The sequence below is a fragment of the Myotis yumanensis genome, unplaced genomic scaffold (assembly GCF_028538775.1).
Source record: "Myotis yumanensis isolate MYYU_CA2020_CCGP unplaced genomic scaffold, mMyoYum1.0.hap1 SCAF_17, whole genome shotgun sequence".
Taxonomy (NCBI): domain Eukaryota; kingdom Metazoa; phylum Chordata; class Mammalia; order Chiroptera; family Vespertilionidae; genus Myotis; species Myotis yumanensis.
In genome coordinates, this window is record NW_027223768.1 from 14449251 (window position 1) to 14471561 (window position 22311).

A 22311-nucleotide genomic window follows, 5' to 3' on the forward strand; every position below is an offset into this window, starting at 1 on the left:
GATTCTTTCTGTACCCTCCAAGTAAATTAGTTAGAGGTATCTTAGACTTGGATGCTGAGAGGAGAATGGTTAACAGTTGTCGCAGCTTTTTTCTTTTTTAAAAATACATTTTTATTGATTTTAGAATGAGGAAGGGAAAGGGAGAGAGAGAGAATGATCGATTGGATGCCTCCTGCAAACCCTGCATTGAGGATTTTGCCCACAACCTGGGCATGTGTCCTGACTGGGAATCTAACTGCAATCTCCTGGTTCATAGATAGATGCTCAGCCACTGAGACACAGCAGCAGGGCTGTTCCAGCTTTTATCTCTGGTTTCCTGGTAGCAATCCATGTTGATTAGCTATGAATGCTCTGCCCTTTAGCATTCCTGGGAGATGGTCGGAAAGAAGAAAGGAGTCTCAGGACAGAAGGATGGTGGCCAAACGGAATCCAATGAGGAAGGCAAAGAAAATCGAGACCGGGACAGAGACTATAGTCGGCGACGTGGTGGGCCACCAAGACGGGGAAGAGGCGCCAGCCGTGGACGAGAGTGTATGCATGGGGCTTTAACAAAACCAGCTGTGGGTCAGTAATGTCCAGATTTCAGGGTTGTCAAGGCCCTGCTAGGCCGGACCTAGTAACCATTATATCACCTTTTTAAAAATTTTCTTGCCATTATCTCTTCCAAGACCCTGGTGTCTCTTAACATTAGCCTTTCTAGCAGCAACCACCAGTTTGGCATTAAGTTATCCTGTAACTATTTGTAAAGTTTGACTTAGAGTTCTCTGTTGTGGTTCATCACCATTCCCCTAGTAACCATCATGTTCCATCCTTCCAGCTCATTTTTTCTCTCATTTTGGTCTTCCACCAGCGTATATACATACCATTTATATATTTACTTACATACCATTTATGTATATTCTGTTGATTCTGCTCTGGCCATCTTGCTTTGTTTTTCCCAGTTCGGGGTCAGGAAAATGGATTAGATGGCACCAAGAGTGGAGGGCCTTCTGGAAGAGGCACAGAGAGAGGCAGAAGAGGTCGCGGACGAGGCAGAGGTGATCACTATGGTGTGGGGAGGGCTGGACATTGGGGGACTCTTACTAGTTTTGTAGGGGTCTGCATTATTTCAAAACAAATTCACATAGAGTCTAGTTACCTTCATAGTTGAGATGTCATGCAAATTTTGGAGGTTGCTAAGTGGGCAATGAGAAGATGGATGTCATTTCCTCTAGTTTTATTGTTGATATTAATGTATTTGTTTGAGGACCCAGCAGTATGATCAGCAAAGGAACAGTCTGTCAATAGTAATGATTATCCTACTGCTTTATATGAACTGATGCACTACAGAGTAAGAAAAAGCACATCTGATAATATTAACCACTTAATATTCTGAGTTGCCTCAGTTGGCAAGTTAGTTTTGTTTAATTTCTACAACATTTCTGTCTTTTTCTCTTTCCTTAGGTGGTTCTGGTAGGCGGGGAGGAAGGTTTTCTGCTCAAGGAATGGGGTAAGTTTCCTTGATCCAATGTTAAAGTCTTTAGGGTGGCTAATATCCTGATGTCCTGTGGATAATAATAGACAACCTTAAACAAAATGTAATAAAAAAGATGTCTAGACCAGTGGTCTGCAAACTGCGGCTCGTGAGCCACATGCGGCTCTTTGGCCCCTTGAGTGTGGCCACGAAGTTTCAATCACACTGTACGTGCGCGCCCGCACGTGGTATTTTGTGGAAGAGCCACACTCAAGGGGCCACAGTTTGCTGACCACTGGTCTAGACTATTTAATCAGAAAGCTGTGTACTTAGGACTGACTTGTATTTTTCCTTTAAAATTTATTTTTATTGATTTCAGAGAGGAAGGGGGAGAGAGAGAGAGAGAGACATCAATGATGAGAGAGAATCATCGATCGGCTGCCTCTTGCACGCCCCTTACTGGGGATCGAGCCCGCAGCCCAGGCATGTGCCCCTGACTGGAATCGAACCAGGGATCCTTCAGTTCATAGGCCAACGCTGTATCCATTAAGCCAGATCAGCCAGGACAGGGCTTATTTTTTTTTAAGGAAAAGCTTTTACCACCTGGATCATTATTTCTGTTTCACAGCTTAATTTGAATGCATATACCTACTATCTTCCCACAATCTTCATGTGAATTTTATTACGATTATTGGTGTCCTAACCCAAAATAGATAGTAGATATAAATTGAGATTATGCCATGACATTTTAAGTAGGCTGATAGGTGAGGAAAAATTGACAGCATAGGTTATAGAAAGGGGCCGTGATTGATTTGTACTAAGAAAAGGACATTGAACATTCTGATTGCCCTCCTCTTTGAGTTAATTTTTTCTTGGTACTGCTTAGGTGTCGGAGACTCTTTTAAGCTTTTTTGTTGTTGTTCACCCCACCCCACCCCTCAGAACCTTTAACCCAGCTGATTATGCAGAACCAGCCAATACTGATGATAACTATGGCAATAATAGCGGCAGTACGTGGAACAACACTGGCCACTTCGAGCCAGATGATGGGACGAGTGAGTGACTGTTTATTATTCGTTTCTTGTCTCTGGGAACCTAAGGAAATAATTGTTTTGAGGTTATAATTATGTAAAGTGGTGGAATAGTTTTTGGGTGCAGAGATAGGGGGAGAAAGGAGAAAATCACAAATGAATTACTGTGTGTTCTCTTTACTTTGTGTCTGTATGCACATCATACAAACTTTCACCTGATCTTCATCATTATTTTACGAAACAGACATTTATCATCACCTTCCAGACGACGAAATTAGATTGAAAGAGGAGTGAAGAAATTTGCTAGTATTTGAACTCAGAATTATTTGATTCTACAAGCCCATGCTCTTTCCATTATGCCATATAGGTGCCATTAGCTCCAATTGTTATTTCCTAGTACTTTTGTTAGGGTAGCTAACATTGCCTTGTGAAAAGATATCCAGAATTAATTAATTAATCAAGCCACTACTTGTAGAGATGAAGAGGTTCCAGAATCAAAGCCCACTGTCAGTTTGTTTTCTCGTACGGAGGTAGGAGTATCTTTTTTCCTTTCATTTTTGAGAAATCTCAATATCTGGGCACAAAGGAAATCTTGAGACTTTTTTGCTCGCTTTGTTGGACAGTCTTCTGGGTGTGGTAGAGTATTATAGGATTTTAATAAGATTTTTTTTTTGTTAGCTGACTTTGGTGCTTCTGTCTGGGTAGGGTGTGTATATTTAAGGATATGTTAGGCTTGTGGACTACACCAAGATATATTTGAGAGTACGATACTTTTATGCTTTAAATAAGCGCAGCCTCTGGACTCCAGAGTACTTCTTATGACATCAGCTCCTTCTGTTTTCCTCTTCTAGAGGGAGAATGAGTTAATAGTAAAGAAATAGGCTTTTTGACTTCTTATCCATTAAACTTGCCTTGCCCCTTTTTATTTTCAATATTTTTATTTTATTGATTGATTGATCTTAGAGGAAAAAAACATTTGTTGTTCCATTTATTTATGCATTCATTGGTTGATTCTTGTATGTGCCCTGATGGGGGATTGAACCCCCAACCTTGGAGTATTGAGATGATGCTCTAACCAACCGAGCTACCCGGCCAAGGCTCTATGCCCTGCCCCTATTTATTTAAATATATTTTTATTGATTTCAGAAAGGAAGGGAGAGGGAGAGAGATAGAAACCTCAATGATGAGAGAGAATCATTGATAGCTACCTCCTGCACACCCCACACTGCAACCTAGGCATATGCCCTGACTGGGAATCGAACTGTGACCTCCTGTATCATAGGTCGATGCTCAACCACTAAGCCATGCTGGCTGGGTAACATTGCCCCTTTTTAAAGATCAATGATCTTTATCTTTGTAGGGTCTTTGGCACAGCTTCTCATCTACTGTCCATAAGATGTTAGATATACCTCGGGTCCTGAATGTTACTTGCTTTTTGTTTACCAAGTTGTGTTATAAATTAATTTGGAATACAGCTTTTTAATTGATGGAGACTAATGTTGAGTTATTGGCAGGATAGACATCTTTGAATTCCCTTGACCATTTGGCTTTGAAATGTCCTTTTCTGTTTTAACTTTCTGTACTTTGAGGCATTAGAACTGCTCTTCATTCATTTCTTGATGGCTGGTAGCAGTCTGAATAACAAAAGTTACTATTTTTGAGCTCTAAATTGCTCTTGGGTATTTGGCTTTTTATCATTGGCAGAAAAGATGATAGAAGTTAAGAGATTTTATTTTCAGTTGTGGATAAAAAATCAGGCATGGAGTCCTAGTCCTGGATTGCTAACTTTCGCTGTTCTCAACAAGGTTCTGGTTGGAAAACTGGAGAAGGTTGAAGAAGTTTATGTTTATTTCTATTGAGTGGGAAAATAGCAGATTTGAGAGGCTAGAATCCGAAATCTGTGGTTTTTTGTCGGAATGAAAAATTATGTGATGCCGCTGTCATGTTAGTGTGAAAAGTATTGGGTATAGCTTCATGCATCCTCATTATTGTTAATTTCATTACGAACTCACCTTCATGCATGATCTCTTTTTGTGTTTTTATGGTAGCACACTCAAATTCTTTTTTTAATTTAAAAAGAAATTTAAACCTACCCTTAAAATATCCACAGGTACGCTGGGAATTGTGTTTTTGGGGCAAATGTTCTCATTCACAAGCAAAATTTCACTGGTTGTTTTTTCTTTTTTGTTTCAGGACTTGATTTCATTGGGGTTGAGGGGTCAAATTATCCCCGAAAATTTGAGACTGCTCCTGGTATGATACATCCAGGCGCCTAACTGCCCCGGATATTTTATAGATTTTTATGAACTGAAATATCTGTGGATATGTCATTTTTCTGTCTTCCTGCTTTTTCTCTTTCTGCCTTTTTCTGCCATATTTTATGCTCGTTTTTGCTTCTTGAAAATTTGGTTCATTTAATGACTATTTAACATTTACATTGACTGCTTTCTTTTGATGGAATGGAAACCCTAATCTGTTGTTCAGAGCATTTTCATTCTTTCTGTTCCTTAATGCTTCTTCAGTATAGTCCTCTTCCTCAGTCATTTTTATACATTCTTTATAAGAAAATATCAATGAGGAATCTACATTCTTTTCTATCCTAGCTGTAGTTGCCAGAGTGCAAAAAATAAAACCCTTTCATTGAGAGATTATCTCTCAATAGTAGATAACTTCTCAGGTCATTTCCAACTCTAGGATTGTATGTATGCATTAACCCAGATCTTGGGGGGAGAGGGGGTGGCTCATTTAGCCATGGTGGGATGGATGTCAATGGGTAGGAAGAGTGGTATCACCAGAGAGGGAGAGGAAAATGTGGTTTATAATTTGTCTAAACTGAGATTGGACTATAGTCTGATTCGGAGAACATTGTCATTAGTAAGTGATTTGGAATTTCCCTGGTGCAATTTTAACTATTGTCCTAGGACAGGCATTGAACATATTTTTCTCTAGGAAATAGGATTTTTCATTATTAAATGTATTAAAGAATTTCAGGTGGGTTTTATAGCTGCTATAATGTTTCTCTTCAGTGACAATGAAATATCTAAATACCAGACTTTAATTTTTCTAAGAAGCTTTCTCCATTTGGATATAAATCTTTAAATTATTCAATATATCAATATATGCTATTGTTCTAGAAAAGAAAATAAAGAGTGTTCTTGTCCCTTCTACAGATACGTTTTTATTTCTTACTGTAGCCCTTTGGTCAAAGGGAAGGATACTGGTTCTCATTGAAACTTTCACCCATGTTCCTTAAGAAAGGGCAGTTCCCCTTTGCCAGCATATTGATTGCTATGGATCTCTCCTGTAAAAACTGAATCCCACCTTTGTCATTACCAACATGAGGAGTGTGCACATCTCCATTGTCTGCGCCATGAACTCGGCAGGTCAGATTTTCTGTATGATTAGGATTAGGAGAATAACTATTACACATACTTGATTTTTTTTTATATACATATATATATTTTTTTTATTTCAGAGAGGAAAGGAGAGGGAGAAACATCAATGATGAAAGAGAACCATTGATCGGCTGCCTCCTGCATGCCCCCCACTGGGGATTGAGCCTTCAATCCGACCATGTGCCCCAACCAGGAATTGAACCTGGAACCCTTCAGACCATAGGCCTACACTAATCCACCGAGCCAAACCAGCTAGGGCTCACATACTTGATTTTTAAGTCTTGTCCAGTATCTTCTGAAAAGAGCAGATCCATAGAGATTCCCTGTAGTTAAGTCAGTAAGATTTATAAACATCTGCTAAGTATGTATTATTTATTAATATATTTTTATTGATTTCAGAGAAGAAGGGAGAGGGGGAGGGAGAGAGAAACAATAATGAGAGAGAATCATTGATTTCCTGCCTCCTGCACGCCCCACACTGGGGATCAAGCCTGCAACCCAGGCATGTGCCCTGACCAGGAATCAAAGCGTGACCTGGTTGGTTCATAGGTTGATGCTCAACCATTGAGCCATGCTGACCAGGCTAAGTATGCATTTTTAAATACAGTTTCAATAGCAGATAATTGTCAGTGCTTTCAGTATTGATTTTACTCTTCCTTCTTCACTGCCCTTTCATTGTCACATGGGCAACCATTTGTGTTCTATCATTGCCACCCATCTTTCTTTAGATTGGCTGCAGTATTATCTTATACCAGATAAGTAGGTGGAGTTATGTTCTGGTTTAAGTTGGCTGCTGCCATTTCACTGAAGGTTGGGTTTCTTATGAGATTGCCTGGAGCATTGGGTTCGTTGGTGTCTTGCACTCTCGCATTTTCTTGCTCTCATCCTTTGCTGTACAGCCATGTAACAAAAACTGAAAGTAGCTGTGAAATCATAATCTTATTAAAACCCTGGTGTTCTGAGGTATGCTTTTCTAAATAGTCCTTTCCTCCCCTTGAAGCCCAAGAGTCATTTCTGATTACTAAATTCTGGTTACATTTTGGCTGCCAAAAATGTTAGTACATTAGTGATTTCTGTACATGCTGTGTGTTGGTACTTAAAAGTCACTGTTTTTCCTTTATTCCCAGGTGCATGGAGGACCGCAACAGAAGAGTGGGGAACTGAAGATTGGAATGAAGATGTAGGTATTTCTAGGTCATTTTTCTTTAGTGCCTTCTATCCCTAAGTGGTGTTTAGGGATAGAAAATGGGTATGTTTCTACCCCTCAAAATTAATCCTTAAGATTCTGACCCAAAACTTTTACATCCAAAATAGTGTTCTGAGCCAGAACATTTCACATATGTTATATGAAGGAGACTGGGCATGAACAGGACTCTGTGGAACCAGACTATGGAAAGGGCAAGTGCACTTGTGTAAGTCCAAATATCTGATTGTTGGATTTATCCCAGGAAGAGATGGTGGTTGGGTAGAGCATTGGAAATGGAGTTAGGCAGGTAGTGCATTAGCACCTGCTGGTGGCACATGACTCTACTTGGAACAATTTGCTATTTAGTTCACATTTGAGCATTGGTGTATGGTAGTGTAATTGGCTTGGAGGTGGGTACAAAGGGAGAGTTAAAGTGCCAAGTCCTTAAGTCTATTATCTGTTTGGCTCTGGAACCCTTTTAACTTACTTGAAGCCCAACTTTATAATTGAGAATTATATGTAGAATTGGTTATCTTCCAGCTTTACAACTTGGAAATCTCATAGATGGGTGGCATAAGGTGGCACATAAACAAGCTCCATGAATGCGCTGGAGTAGTACCTCAGTAAAGGAATTTTGCTGATTCCTATCACCTCAAGCTTTTGCTGTGAATTATAGTTATCAGTGATCATGAATGAATTTCCATTTTAACATTTTTAAATCTACTTATATTCGTGTTCAGGCAAGACAACTTTTGTGTCAAGAGGAAATAATATGTCAAACTGTTTTGGTGGCTAGGCTGGTGGTTTTAAAGTTTCAGGTGTTTCAACATTAGGGTGATTATTTTCTATTGTAGCTGAGCTAGACTGCATTGTGAATATTTTCTAAAATTTGGCTTGTCTACTTAAGCAACTTTCAGAGAATGATATATTTGGGGAAGTGGATTCCCTATTTTTAGAGGAGAGATTTTAATCAAAAGGTCAAAATAAAACCAAATCAGCTTTTGAATAGTTTGAAGAATTATTCCCAATAATTGCTTATCTGATCTTGGTGTCATAGTGGAGAGGCTAGGTGTAATCAAGTCAGTATTAAGGCAATAATTGCACATGGTTAAAATTATCCCTGAAAAGACCTTAACTCACCAGCACTTGGGCCCTTACTACTCAAAAGCCAAGAATTAACTTTTTAAAAAATTTCTGTCTTCATCTAGGCTGTCATTTTCCTTTCTTTGAGAGGAGCAGTAGAAGATAAATTAATTGTTTAGGTAGAGGTGGGTGTGGGGAGCTGTAATGGGAAAATATAAAGGTGTTTTCTCTGTTTTTCTGTCTTGCAAGTATATTCACCTTCCTCTGTTTAGTGTGCATATTGTATGACTCTACTGTATATTTTTTGGTATCTTGATTCTCCTCTCTTGATAAAATCATTGAGCATGGATAGAAGGGTCTTCAAAGTTGATCCATTCAGGATTCTTGACAGTAGTTTCCCCTTCAAAGGGGTTTTCCATTTTTCGTGATGAAGTGAATTCCCCTTATGCCAGGATTCTAACTATAACCTACCTAACACCAGGAGTGACTAATTTCTCTGTTTTCCAGCTTTCTGAGACCAAGATCTTCACTGCCTCTAATGTGTCTTCAGTGCCTCTGCCTGCAGAGAATGTGACAATCACTGCTGGTCAGAGGCAAGTGTGGTAAAATTGAGTATCTTTTCCCCAAGGGATCTGCTAAGATAGCTGTAAGGAAGAGTGGCACTGGGCCTTTACAGGGTGTTGGTAATAATGATAACCAAATCAGATTAGATTCTCTTTAGTTGATTGATAGATTTGTAAGTTGATAGTTTACTGAATGGAAGTCTATATATTACAATTTTAAAATTGATTCTTCCCCCAAAGTGGCAATTTAATCACATAGGTAAGCATCACAGGCATTGATTAAAACTTAGCATGATAGCCTGACCTATGTGACTTAGTGGTTGAGTATTGACCCAGGAACCAAGAGGTTACGGTGTGGGCATATGCCTGGTTTCGGGCTCAGTATAGGAGGCAACCGATCAGAGATGTTTCTTTCTCATTGATGTTTCTTTCTCTCTATCCTTCTCCTTACCTCTCTATAAAAATCAATACCGAAGGGTCCCGGGTTTGATTCCAGTCAAGGGCATGTACCCCCGTTGCAGGCTCCTCCCTGGCCCGGGCCCTGGTCAGGGTGCATATAGGAGGCAACCAATCAATGTGTTTCTCTTACATCGATGTTTCTGTCTTTTCCTCTCTCTTTCACTCTCTAAAATGTCAATGGAAAAATATCCTTGGATTAGAATTAAAAAATAACAACAAATAAATAAATATCAAGAAAAACATACTTGCCAAAACCGGTTTGGCTCAGTGGATAGAGCGTCGGCCTTTGGACTGAAGGGTCCCAGGTTCGATTCCGGTCAAGGGCATGTGCCTGGGTTGTGGGCACATCCCCCGTAGGAGATGTGCAGGAGGCAGCTGATCGATGTTTCTCTCTCATCGATGTTTCTAACTCTATCTCTCTCCTTTCCTCTCTGTAAAAAATTAATAAAATATATTTTTTAAAAAAAGAAAAACATACTTAGCCCTAACCGGTTTGGCTCAGTGGATAGAGCGTCGGCCTGCGGACTGAAGGGTCCCAGGTTCGATTCCGGTCAAGGCATGTACCTTGGTTGCGGGCACATCCCCAGTCGGGGGTGTGTATAAGGCAGCTGATCGATGTTTCTCTCTCATCAGTGTTTCTAACTCTCTATCCCTCCCCCTTCCTGTCTGTAAAAAAATTAATAAAATATATTTTTTTAAAAAGACATATTTAAAAAAGAAACTTAGCATGATATAATTTGTCTTTGAAACATTTCCAAAAGAGGAACTATTTTCATTTATTTTTGAATTTGCAGAACTGTTCAGTAACTTGTTCTTTTGATTTATAATTATGATCTTTGTTGACTGAGTCCACTGAGTATAATGATCATCTTTTCCCCTAGGATTTGACTAATGAACTTTTTAGAACTTGAACCTGGGTATTGGGGTCAGTAGAAAGGATACACTCACCATGGAATGTTTTTATCCCAGAAAGCCTCCTGGATTATTTCTAGACCTGAGTATGATAGCTGCTGTCTCATAAGATCTTGAAGAGAAGTGTGATAGGGAATGGGATGTTAGGGATGTCATTATTAGTGGTAATGCCTATTTTTTTCTGACACCAAATATCTGTGATTTTTCTGCACCCATTCTTCATTTCTCAGACACCAATTAGGTGTTCAACAATTCTGACATTATCTAGAATTAGCACAGACCCTAGTTAATGGCTTAGTCCCACAAGACTGCCCTTGCTTCTGAGGTCAGCTGCAAATGGGTACCCAGACTCCATACATTTCTTCCATGCTGACCACATATTTGGGGGTATTCCCTCCTCAGGTTCAACAATTTGCTAGAATGACTCATAGTACTTAGGAAAGAGATTTTCTTGCCATTACTGGTTTATTATAATCAGTATTCAGAAACTGCCAAGTGGAAGAGATGCATAGGGCCAGGTGTGGGGAGTGGGGTACAGAGCTTTCATGCCTCCTCTGATTGGGCTGCCCTCCCAGCACATTGATGTGTTCACCTACCCAGAGCTCACTGTATCTCATTGTTCAAGAGTTTTTGCTAGTTTCATTACATAGGCATGATTGATTAAGTCATTGTGATTGAGTATAAAGTACAGCTCTCTTCCCTCCCTAAATGGGTGGAGTATAGTAGGACTGAAAATTCTAATCCTCTAATCACATTATTTGTGTTTGGTTACCAGATCCTGTTTTTCTGTATTTTAAAATCATGGGTAAAAATTAGTAAATTTTGTCTTGGCCGGTGTGGCTTGGTTGAGCATTGTCCCATGTACCAAAAAGTCGCCGGTTCAATTCTTGGCTAGGTCACATACTCAGGATGGGGGTTCCATCCCCAGTCAGGGTGTGTGCAAGAGTCAGCCAATTGATGTTTCTTGCTCTTCCCCTCTCCCTCTCACTCTAAAATTTAACTTTAAAAAAATTAGCAAATTTTGGCCCAGTTATCGAGCTGCTGTATTAAAACTAACATTTGATACTTCATTAAATTAACTTCACTGAAAATATATATATTTAAATAATATTATGCTTGGCAATATCATTAGAACATAGCTAGATACTATAGTGGCTCTTGTATATCAATTACTTCTGGTAAATTAAACATTTCAGTCAGGACTTTTTGTTTTGGGTGGTGACTTCATGTTAATCTAACCATAATCTGATTCTGGTGTTGGGGATGTTAGAATATTCAGTCTTAGTCATTAAGATCCTCTCTCCTCTCCACTAGAATTGACCTTGCTGTCCTGTTGGGGAAGACACCATCTTCAATGGAGAATGATTCGTCTAATCTGGATCCATCTCAGGCTCCTTCTCTTGCCCAGCCTCTGGTGTTCAGTAACTCGAAGCAGAATACCATATCACAGCCTGCTTCAGGGAACACATTTTCTCATCACAGTGTGGTAAGTAGGAAACATGGTGTATTTTAATCCAACTTTCCTGCCAAACCCTACCCTGGCATACAGTCATTCCTTCAGTGACAGAAGTTTGAGGCAGGGTAAAGCATCCTCTGTTGTCCTCTTAAGCAGCCCTTGGTGTAGAGATGTTGAGTTGGGTAGTTAGGGGTAGCTCTAAGGAGAGGAGTTAGCTTCAGACATACTGAACCTTATAAAAATGAGTTAACTTGCCGAAACCGGTTTGGCTCAGTGGATGGAGCGTCGGCCTGCGGACTGAAGGGTCCCGGGTTCAATTCCGGTCAGGGGCATGTACCTGGGTTGCGGGCACATCCCCAGTGGGAGATGTGCAGGAGGCAGCTGATCGATGTTTCTCTCTCATCGATGTTTCTAGCTCTCTATCTCTCTCCCTTCCTCTCTGTAAAAAATCAATAAAATATATTTTTTAAAAAAAATGAGTTAATTTATTTAATACTCACTGTGCTGAACATCGTTGGCTATTCTTGAAGAGAGAAAATCAATGGCATCAACAAATTTTAATCCTTTTGCAATAGGGAGTTGTAGCAGTCCCCTATTCCTTGGTAGAGCAGAACTGCCATGTATAGTTATATAAACCAGACATTTCTGGACTAGGTTTCCAAAAACTTGTGTTTTCCTGAATCTGCCCACTTTTCGCTGTCTCCCTATCTCTGTAAGTGGGAATAAGAGTGCTTGCTCTGCAGATGATGTATTAATGGAATTATACACGTGAAACCTATATAATTTTATTAACCACTATAAACCCAGTACACTTAATTAAAAAATTTTTAAACTTTATTTTTATTGTTGACACTATCATAGGTGTCCTCATTTCCCCCCACTTTGCCCACCCTCAACCAGTCCCTCTCCCAAAAAATGTTTTTAAGTGCTTGCTCTGCCTATCTTTTAGGGCTTTAGGAAGATAATGGATAAGGTACAAATATGGTGGCAATAGTTTTATTTTTTAATAACCTAGAACACTTGTGGCACGTGACTTGTTGATTCAGAACATTTTAAATATTTAAGGTCATTAACTATGGCAAAGGAATCATTTGATGCAAGAACCAATTTTCTTATAGTCAGTAAATGTTAAGTACTGCTTTTTCTTTTTCTCCTGTTTTTATTTTTTGGTGGAGGGATGCTATAGGATTAAACAGGTAAAAGACTGTGTGTATGTATAATAGTTTTATTTTTCCAGTAGTAGAGTTATAATAATTATTTTATCTAGAAAATTGCTGAGCTAGCTTCTGATCCAGAATTCTGTCAGTTTTTAACTGTTGTCTTAAAGTTATTTTTTTGTGCTAATAATAATTTGGTGGTTGATATTCTGCCATAGATGAAAGGTGACAGGTGAGAAAAGGTAGGAGAGAGGTAAAGGGAAAGAATGTAAGATTAAAAAGATAAAGAAGAGAGCAACAAAGTGGGACAAAGTTGTAAGAAGGTGAAACAGAGATCAGGAAATAACTACCAACCTCTAAAAGATGGGACTGGAAAATATTAAGCGCTCTGTATCTCTTAAATTGCCTTTTTAAAGTCTTCAACATATTTTCACTAACCCTAACATTTTATTTAATGTGTGTCATGTGATATGTTAAACTAAATATAAATGTTATTCTGTTTTTTTTCTCATCACCTGTATTAATCACTGTGCTATTTAATGTTTCTTTTTCATTGAGAATAAACAGAGGTTTGATTTCCCTTAAAATTTAAGATGTGAATAATACAGAAGCCCCTATTAATTACCATGTACAATATGTGAAGATTCGTAATTTTCTGTCTTTAATATGTTTTGCACTTGTAGAATATTTGGTAATCATTGCTGTGTGAGATTATCTCTGCCACAATCACATACTTTGAACTAGACTTCTGATTTTTTTAAAAAATATATTTTATTGATTTTTTTACAAAGAGGAAGGGAGAGGGATAGAGAGTTAGAAACATCAATGAGAGAGAAACATCCGATCAGCTGCCTTCTGCACACCCCCTACTGGGGATGTGCCTGCAATGAAGGTACATGCCTTGACCGGAATCGAACCTGGGACCCTTCAGTCCGCAGGCCGATGCTCTATCCCAGGGGTCCTCAAACTTTTTAAACAGGAGGCCAGTTCACTGTCCCTCAGACCGTTGGAGGGCCAGACTATAGTTTTAAAAAAAAAACTATGAACAAATTCCTATGCACTCCGCACATATCTTATTTTGAAGTAAAAAAACAAAACGGGAACAAATACAATATTTGTATTTGCATGTGGCCCGCGGACCGTAGTTTGAGGACCCCTGCTCTATCCACTGAGCCAAACTGGTTAGGGCAAGACTTCTGATTTTTTTGTTTGTATAATTGACTGAAGTGGGGAAAATGTCTTACCTTGAGTTGGACAGACTGGTTCTGTATAAGAAAGCGTTGCTCAATGATGATGATGATGATATGGTTAAATAAGAATTTAAGGAAAATGAGATTAAATTTCCTTGGAGGTTTTCTGGAATAGTTAAGGTCACATGGTTCATATTCTGGACCAGGCTGATAGTTTTACTTGGTGTAGCAGGCAATGGGGAGAATCTCCCAAAAGCATACGAGTAAATTTTGCTTTGTCGTCATGATTACCTCATACTTGGATACACAGAAAACAGTCAAATCATATTGACTCATTTGATTGTCTAGTGTTGAATGTAGGATGGCCCCTAAAATTGTCTTTGCTTCTATGCTAGCTATTAGCAGCACTGAGATGAGACTCTAATTAGTTGTTTTGTTCCTTTTTTTTCAATCCTCACCCGAGGACTACTTAGAAGAAGGGAGGGGGGGGTGGTGAGAAACAAACAGTGATGTGAGAGAGAAACATCAACGATTGGTTGCCTTCCGTACATTCCCGACTGGGGATCGAACCTGCAACCCAGGTATGTGCCCTGACCTGGAATCAAATTGGCAATCCTTCGGTGCACAGGATATTGCTCAACCAACTGAACCACTCTGGCTGGACTGTTTTTGTTCCTTTTGAGCTGTGTAGTAGAAAGGGCAAGGAAACTTTTAAACTTTAAAAGGGGGGAAATATCCTCTAATCATTAGAGCTAATTTATCCCTGAGATGGAGGGAGGAGGAGGAGGAGGAAGTGCTGATAAAAGTATAAATTTTAATAGCTCTCATTTCTATTGAGTATTTACTGTGTTCTATGCACACATTAAATGCTGTACATACATTATTTGTTTAATCCTTCTACAACTTTATGAGGAACTACTTTTATTTCTATTTTCAGATGAGGAAAATGAGATGCAGAAAAATTACTTTTCCATGGTTACATACTGGGATTTGAATCTAGATAGTCTGACTCCAGAGCTTGTGTTCTAATGGACTATGCTGTGTACTCAGTGTGGTGACAGTCTCTACTTGTCCCATTTATACTGGCTCTCACCCTGGATAAGTGTCTTTTTAAGTAGCTGAACAAGGTTGTTGCCTATTTCTCTAATCTCTGTGTTGGTTTACAGGTGAGCATGTTAGGGAAAGGATTTGGTGATGTCAGTGAAACTAAAAGTGGCAGCACCACAGGCTCCCAGTTCTTGGAGCAATTCAAGACTGCTCAGGCCCTGGCTCAGTTGGCAGCTCAGCATTCTCAATCTGGAACCACCACCACCTCCTCTTGGGACATGGGCTCCACCACACAGTCCCCAGCGCTGGTGCAGTATGGTGAGAAAAATGGAAAGTGGATTGAATTCTTTAAGCATTGGAGCATTTCTGTCAAGCGGCTGGCAGGAGTAGGGGGTGGAGAATATGTCCTGAAGTGAGGAAAAGGGCTGCCGACTGGCTAGTTTCCCACACTGATTTCCCCTAGTGAGCTGGGCTGCCTTCAGAAAGCTGGGGAATAAAAAAAGTCTATAATAAAAGGCTGTAAATTCTTTCATTAAATTTTGCTTTATACATATTTGTAGTCTTGTGTTGACCTGGGGATTTTTTGGAATTCCCTCCATTTACCTTTAGTGTTTGAAAACAGCATATTCCCTTTGGAAAGGTTCGTGGACTTGTCCATTTTATGACTTTATACTCTAAACATGGACAGTTCCTAGATTCCTGTCTTACACAGGCAGGGTAATAGTGTTAATTCAATTAGGTCCCTAGGCTCTACATCAGAACAAATATGATCCAGTGATTGTTACCTACAGACATGAGATAATGCCTTAAGAGAGGACCTGTTTATATGAGTTCCTGATCCTGAAGGCCTGGTTCCTGGCTCTAGAGCAGGATAATAGCATTTTCTTGAGGTTCACCAGTATCTCTGGCCTTATACATATTGGGTTTACTCATGCAGATTTGAAGAACCCAAATGATTCAACAGTGCACAGCCCCTTTACAAAGCGCCAGGCTTTTACCCCATCTTCAACCATGATGGAGGTGTTCCTTCAGGAGAAGCCACCCGCAGTGGCTACCTCCACAGCTGCACCTCCACCCCCCTCTTCTCCTCTGCCAAGCAAATCCACCTCGGCTCCACAAATGTCTCCTGGGTCTTCAGACAACCAGTCCTCCAGCCCTCAGCCGGCTCAGCAAAAACTGAAACAGCAGAAGAAAAAAGCCTCCTTGACTTCTAAGGTACTTGAACTTTTAGATATATATTACCCTAGCGCAGCGGTTCTCAACCTGTGGGCTGTGACCCCTTTGGGGGTCGAACGACCCTTTCACAGGTGTCGCCTAAGACCATCGAAAAACACATATAATTACATATTGTTCTTGTGATTAACCACTATGCTTTAATTATGTTCAATTTGTAACAATGAAAATACATCCTGCATATCAGATATTTACATGACGATTCATAACAGTAGCAAAATTACAGTTATGAAGTAGCAACGAAAATAATTTTATGGTTGGGGGTTACCACAACATGAGGAACTGTATTAAAGGGTCTCGGCATTAGGAAGGTTGGGAACCACTGCCCTAGGGCGAAAGGGTGTATGATTTGGGAATTGAGATTGTAAGAGTATAGTTTGGGAAATTGAAGCACGAGGTTTTTTTATTAGTCTTACAGTAAGGTTACAATAAGCCATTATTTTCTCTTCTCTACAGATTCCTGCTCTGGCTGTGGAGATGCCTGGCTCAGCAGATATCTCAGGGCTAAACCTACAGTTTGGGGCATTGCAGTTTGGGTCAGAGCCTGTCCTTTCTGATTATGAGTCCACTCCAACCACGAGCGCCTCTTCAAGCCAGGCTCCAAATAGCCTCTATACCAGCACGGCCAGGTAGAGGAGACGTCCGTCATAAGGCTTCTTTTATTAGGTTTTTAACCACTTTTTCTAAGTCTCTTGCTGATAGTTCGAACTCTGGGGATGACAAGACTCGGACTGAGTGAGGAAATAATAACCACTTTTAAAAAGCAGCACTTTAAAATATCATTACTAGGATCATCTCTAACTCTAAACAGAGGGAAATATACACTTTGAGTACTTCTAGAATGGTCAGACACAGTTCTTACAGATGTGTACCGTACCTCTAATGGAAAGTACCTTGGCATCTGCCACAGCTAAAAATGCTTTTGACACTTTTAGCCCTTTGGTTTGGGACTTAGGCCTATGAAGAGTATAACTTTGAACTCCTAAGAAGGAGGTAGCATTGATATGTTATACAGATTAAAAGGAACCGTTCCAATAGAAACTTTCCTACCTCCTCTGATACTTCAGGGAGGGCCATCTTAAGCAATAGAAAATCCTGGAGGAATTTTAGGGGACTGAGCTGCTTTTCTCAATCCTTAGAATTAAAAAAAAAAAAAAAAAGATGTTTGGCCCTAGCCTAGATATATTGAATCATATGCCATTAATGCATGAGAATATTTCAAAAGTTTCTTTGAGAAAGTTCTACCAGTAACCTTATATTTAATGGGGTTTTTGAAAGAGCCAAGGGCTCAAAATTACTTAAAATGCATATGAGCAAAAGATAACGCTCTCATGCTAGCGTTCATGCTATGATGAAGGGACCAAGAGTAGTGTATCCTTTTTACTGACCTTTAGCCTCTTTTTCTTGTAACAGCAGAATATAGGGGGGACAAGAAATGTTTTAAACTCCATTCTTAATTCAATACTTAGCTCTGTAGGATATGGAAATGCATTCAGTTGTCAGGAGAAAATGGTGGTGGTTTCTTTTATTTGTTGCTGGAAATTTTCTTTTTGATTGAAATCAACTTTAGTAGTCAATCTCCACTGTTTCCTTAGTATCAATCAATCTGCTTTATTTAATTTCTCTGATAGATTCCTTCTTTATTACCCACAGTGAATCTTCATCTACAATTTCATCTAATCAGAGTCAGGAGTCCGGTTATCAGAGTGGCCCAATTCAGTCAACAACCTATACCTCCCAAAACAATGCTCAGGGCCCTCTGTATGAACAGAGATCCACGCAGACTCGGCGGTACCCCAGCTCCATCTCTTCATCACCCCAAAAGGACCTGACTCAGGCAAAGGTAGTGTCTTCACGAGCCCCTGGGCATTGATTACAGGGGTCCTCAAACTACGGCCCATGGGCCACCTGCGGCCCCCCGAAAACATTTATCCGGCCCGCCGGGTGTTTTTGCCGCCGCTGCCTGTCCTGCTTAGCAGCCGACTTGCCCCGGGTCCGCAGTGCGCATGTGTGGAATGTCTGAGGGACAGTGAACTGGCCCCCTGTTTAAAAAGTTTGAGGACCTCTGGATTAAAAGAATAGTGGGCAGGGGCCTATTAATATTAGCGTTTTGTTTCTTGACAAATAGTGCTAAGACACCTCAGAAGTGCTGATTGAGAAGCTAATAAAAGTACATTTCTGTGGTTGGTGAAATAAAAAGTTATTTTTAGCAAACCTGGAGACTCAGAACCAGAAAACTATTCTCCCTGCACTCAGGAGTCATTCTTTCTAGTAGAATCAGTCTCAGTGCCTGTGTTCTGGATGGATTGCAGGAAGAGCTGATTGCTAGCATGCTGGGTGCATAGCAGTAGACCTCACCTTGCCATGTCTTGGCTTGGTGAGGGGGATAGCTTTATGCCAGCGGTGATGTGTAGGGACTGTCAGATGCAGCCAGAAAAATAAGTGACTTGGCTGAACTACCTTACTCCCTCATTTCTTCCCCCCCAGGGATCACTGGATTTGGGCTTTTTCCTGCAGCTATTTGGATTTGGGATATATTCAGCAATCTGGGGGTTGCTTTCTGTTGCTTTGGGTTACACAGGGTTTATGTCTCTTTGGTTTTGTTTTCCTTTGTTTGCTTGTTTATTTTTTTGTTGTTTTAATATATTTTTACTGATTTTAGAGAGGAAGGGATGGGGAGAGAGACAGAAACATCAATGATGAGAGAGAATAATTGATCGGCTGCCCCCTGCTGGAATAGAGCCCAAAACCCAGGCATGTGCCCTTGATTGGAATCGAACCTGGGACCCTTCAGTTTGCAGGCCAACGCTCTATCCACTGAGCCAAACTGCCTATGCGCCGTGGTCGGCAAACCGAGGCTCTTTGGCCCCTTGAGTGTGGTTCTTCCACAAAATACCACGTGCGGGCGCACACGTACAGTGCAATTGAAACTTTGTGGCCCATGCGCAGAAGTCGGTATTTTGTGAAAGAGCCACACTCAAGGGGCCAAAGAGCCCCATGTGGCTCATGAGCTGCAGTTTGCCGACCACTGGCCTAGGGCATCTTTGTTTTGTTGTTAATTTTTGTTTTTATTTTGTTTGGATAGTCTAGATTATGTTAATTTACAGAATTTTGCTGGAAATTAAGCTGTGTTAGTCAGTGCTAATTTAATCTGTTCACTTGAATTTATCTGTTTATCTCCTGTTTTTCATATCAGAATGGCTTCAGTTCTGTGCAGGCCACGCAGTTACAGACCACGCAATCTGTTGAAGGTGAGTGTTCTACAGGTTTTTTCCCTCCCAGTTGTAGTATTGTTCTTTTTCTTTTTTTGTTAATCTTCACTAAAGGATATTTTTCTATTGATTTTTTTTTGAGAGAGTGGAAGGGAGGGGGAGAGACAGAGAAAGAGAAAAATTGATTGGTTGCCTCCCACATGCGCCTGACCAGAATCCAACCCGGGACCCTTCAGCCTGAGAGCCTACATTCTGTCCACTGAGCCAAACCAGCTAGGGTGTGTAGTGTTTTTCCTGTCCTTTCATTATTTTTGCATTTCCTAGATTGTAGTGAAAATAGCCCGGCTCAATGATCAGAACATCTGGTTATAGTCATAGCTTGGTTCTGTCTTGTTGTTTAATCTCAAACCATCCTAACTTTTAGGTTTTCTGTCTTAAAATGGTGATAATCCCCTTGGTTCCCTTCACTGGGTAAAGGAGATTAGTGCTGTGAAATGCTTGCAATTGAAAAACAGAAAAGGATTCTACCTAAACACAAATGATCCATTATTAAATAACTCTCACTCTTATCTTTGGGATAGCCAGCCTAGGACTATAGTCATCTCTCATTACTTTTTAGAAGTTTTTTTTTTAATATGTTTTTATTTATTTTAGAGAGAGGAAGGGAGAGGGAGAGAAGCATACATCGGCTGCCTCCTCCATGCCCCCTACTAGGGATGGGGCCCACACCCTGGGTGTGTGCCCTGATGGGATTCTAACCAGCAACCTTTTTGGTGCATGAGATATGCTCAACCAACTGAGCCACACCAATAAGCATTCTCCTTCCTCTGATGAGGTGACTTCCTTTCTTCATTTCCAGGTGCTACAGGCTCTGCAGTGAAATCTGACTCACCTTCTACTTCTAGTATCCCCCCTCTCAGTGAAACGGTATCTGCAGCTTCCTTATTGACGACAACCAATCAGCACTCGTCCACTTTGGGTGGCTTGAACCACAGTGAGGAGATTCCAAATACTACCACCACACAACACAACAGGTGATTTGGGGTGAGGATTGGAGGTTAGAGTTGGTAAAGTAGCAGTTGGTGAGAGCTCTTTGGTTTTATCTCATTAATCCTCTACCTGGCACAGGTCACATTAGCTAAGTAGATTACTAAAAGCTATGGGAAGTAAAGACAGAGGAGGATTATTTTCCCTTTTCAACATCCATTCTACCTTTGCTCACTAGCCCTGGCTGGCTATTTTGCTGACTGTGTTATCTCAGATTTCCTTGATCCTATATTCTTATTTTCTTGCTGTATTCTTCTTCTTTTTTTTTTTAATATGTTTTTATTGATGTTTAGGAAGAGAGGAAGGGAGAGGGATAGAGAGATAGAAACATCAACAAGAAAGAACCATCGATCGGTTGCCTCCTGCATGCCCCCTACTGGGGATTGAGCCTGTAGCCCAGGCAAGTGCCCTGACCAGGAAGTGAACCTGTGACCTCTTGGTTCATGGATGCTCAATCACTGAGCCAAACTGGCCAAGCTCTTGCTGTATTCTTAATTCAAGCTTTAGGTCAGGTGACTATAGCACTGTGTCTTATGACAACCTCTTTTTTTTTGTTACAGTACGTTATCTACTCAGCAGAATACCCTTTCGTCATCAACATCTTCTGGGCGTACTTCAACATCCACTCTTTTGGTAAGTATGTTGCTATAAAAGAATTGTGGGTTTTTTATACTTACAACTATCCAACCATAAGATTCTCCTAAGGGATTCTGGGGTGGCAAAATGATCATTGATCTTGTAAAAGGATATTTGAAGTCAAGAGAGGCAAAAAAAAATCCAGAAGTATTGCAAAGCTGTGGGCCAATTCTCAAAACCCTGGAAGTGACTTTTCCTGAATCATTGTGACTTTTTTTTTTTTAACTGAAGCTGGGTGGGGCTTTTGTATGCTACAAGAACTTCTGTAAGAATATCTTTCCTAACTGATACAGCCATTTTTATTCGTGGTCTGAGATATGCTGAACATGAGTCCTGAAAATCATCAGTGTGACTCTGAGCATCCTGTGAAAGCAGAGATGAGATAAGAGCTTTTGGTCAAAGAATTAATTTCACTGTTGGGATTTATAGCAACTATTTAATTACTCTGAAATGGTAAGGAAGACAACTAACATTTGGGGCTAAGGTGTCTGGTTTGCCAGAAGCCTAGGAGAAGATAATGGGGGCTAAGGCTTTCTAGGAGTCTGTTGTTTCTCAAATATACAATTTCATGTTTAAGTTTATTAGGACTTTTTCCTGTCCCACGACTGGTCTTGTGCTGAACTAATGAAGAGTGTAGGAGAAAAGGCTATGACATATTTTTCACATTTAAACTATCTCTGTTTTCTTATTGGCCAACCAGTGTTAGTTTTGGGGGAGTTTGGTTTGTCCCTACTCTCTCTGCTGCTGTTTCTGAACAGTGTAATGGTGTGCAGTGGGTCTTTCGTTACCATTCTTATCAGATGACTCTTAGGGGATGTCTACCTGTAAAGTATTTAGTAATTTCTTCTAATTTGGCAGAGGACACTCTGGTACCATTCCTCAGCCTTTTTAATTGGGAAGTTGAGTGATGATATAATCAACAGCAGGGATTGTTGATCTTTCCTGACCGGTTAGACTAATTGCTGTTTCCTCCTCCTCTCTTCCACCGCTCTTTTTTTGAAGCACACAAGCGTGGAGAGTGAGGCGAATCTTCATTCTTCCTCCAGCACTTTCTCCACCACGTCCAGCACAGTCTCTGCACCTCCGCCAGTGGTCAGTGTCTCCTCCAGTCTCAATAGTGGCAGTAGCCTGGGCCTCAACATAGGCAGCAACTCCACTGTCACAGCCTCGACTCGAAGCTCAGTTGCTACAACTTCAGGTAGCCCTGCATAGAAAAGGTGGATGGCATTCCTTTGGGATGAAGGAGAGAAA

General features: G+C 40.4%; 1 protein-coding gene across 18 annotated transcripts in view; it reads left to right on the plus strand.

Annotated features, from left to right (window-relative positions):
• Positions 1-22311, plus strand: part of UBAP2L (ubiquitin associated protein 2 like) — a 45658-nt gene that overhangs the window by 11861 nt on the left and 11486 nt on the right. For 6 of the 18 annotated variants that reach the window (XM_070395677.1, XM_070395680.1, XM_070395687.1 and 3 more), the window contains exons 5-20: positions 363-564; positions 942-1037; positions 1444-1489; positions 2396-2508; positions 4678-4737; positions 7007-7059; positions 8656-8741; positions 11397-11568; positions 15052-15250; positions 15870-16147; positions 16622-16794; positions 17819-18008; positions 19362-19416; positions 20237-20411; positions 20985-21057; positions 22063-22258. In XM_070395677.1, the coding sequence (XP_070251778.1) occupies positions 363-564; positions 942-1037; positions 1444-1489; positions 2396-2508; positions 4678-4737; positions 7007-7059; positions 8656-8741; positions 11397-11568; positions 15052-15250; positions 15870-16147; positions 16622-16794; positions 17819-18008; positions 19362-19416; positions 20237-20411; positions 20985-21057; positions 22063-22258 (2167 nt within the window). The remainder of the gene's footprint in view (positions 1-362; positions 565-941; positions 1038-1443; positions 1490-2395; positions 2509-4677; positions 4738-7006; positions 7060-8655; positions 8742-11396; positions 11569-15051; positions 15251-15869; positions 16148-16621; positions 16795-17818; positions 18009-19361; positions 19417-20236; positions 20412-20984; positions 21058-22062; positions 22259-22311) is intronic. The other 12 variants (XM_070395690.1, XM_070395692.1, XM_070395686.1 and 9 more) reach the window with 3 other exon arrangements.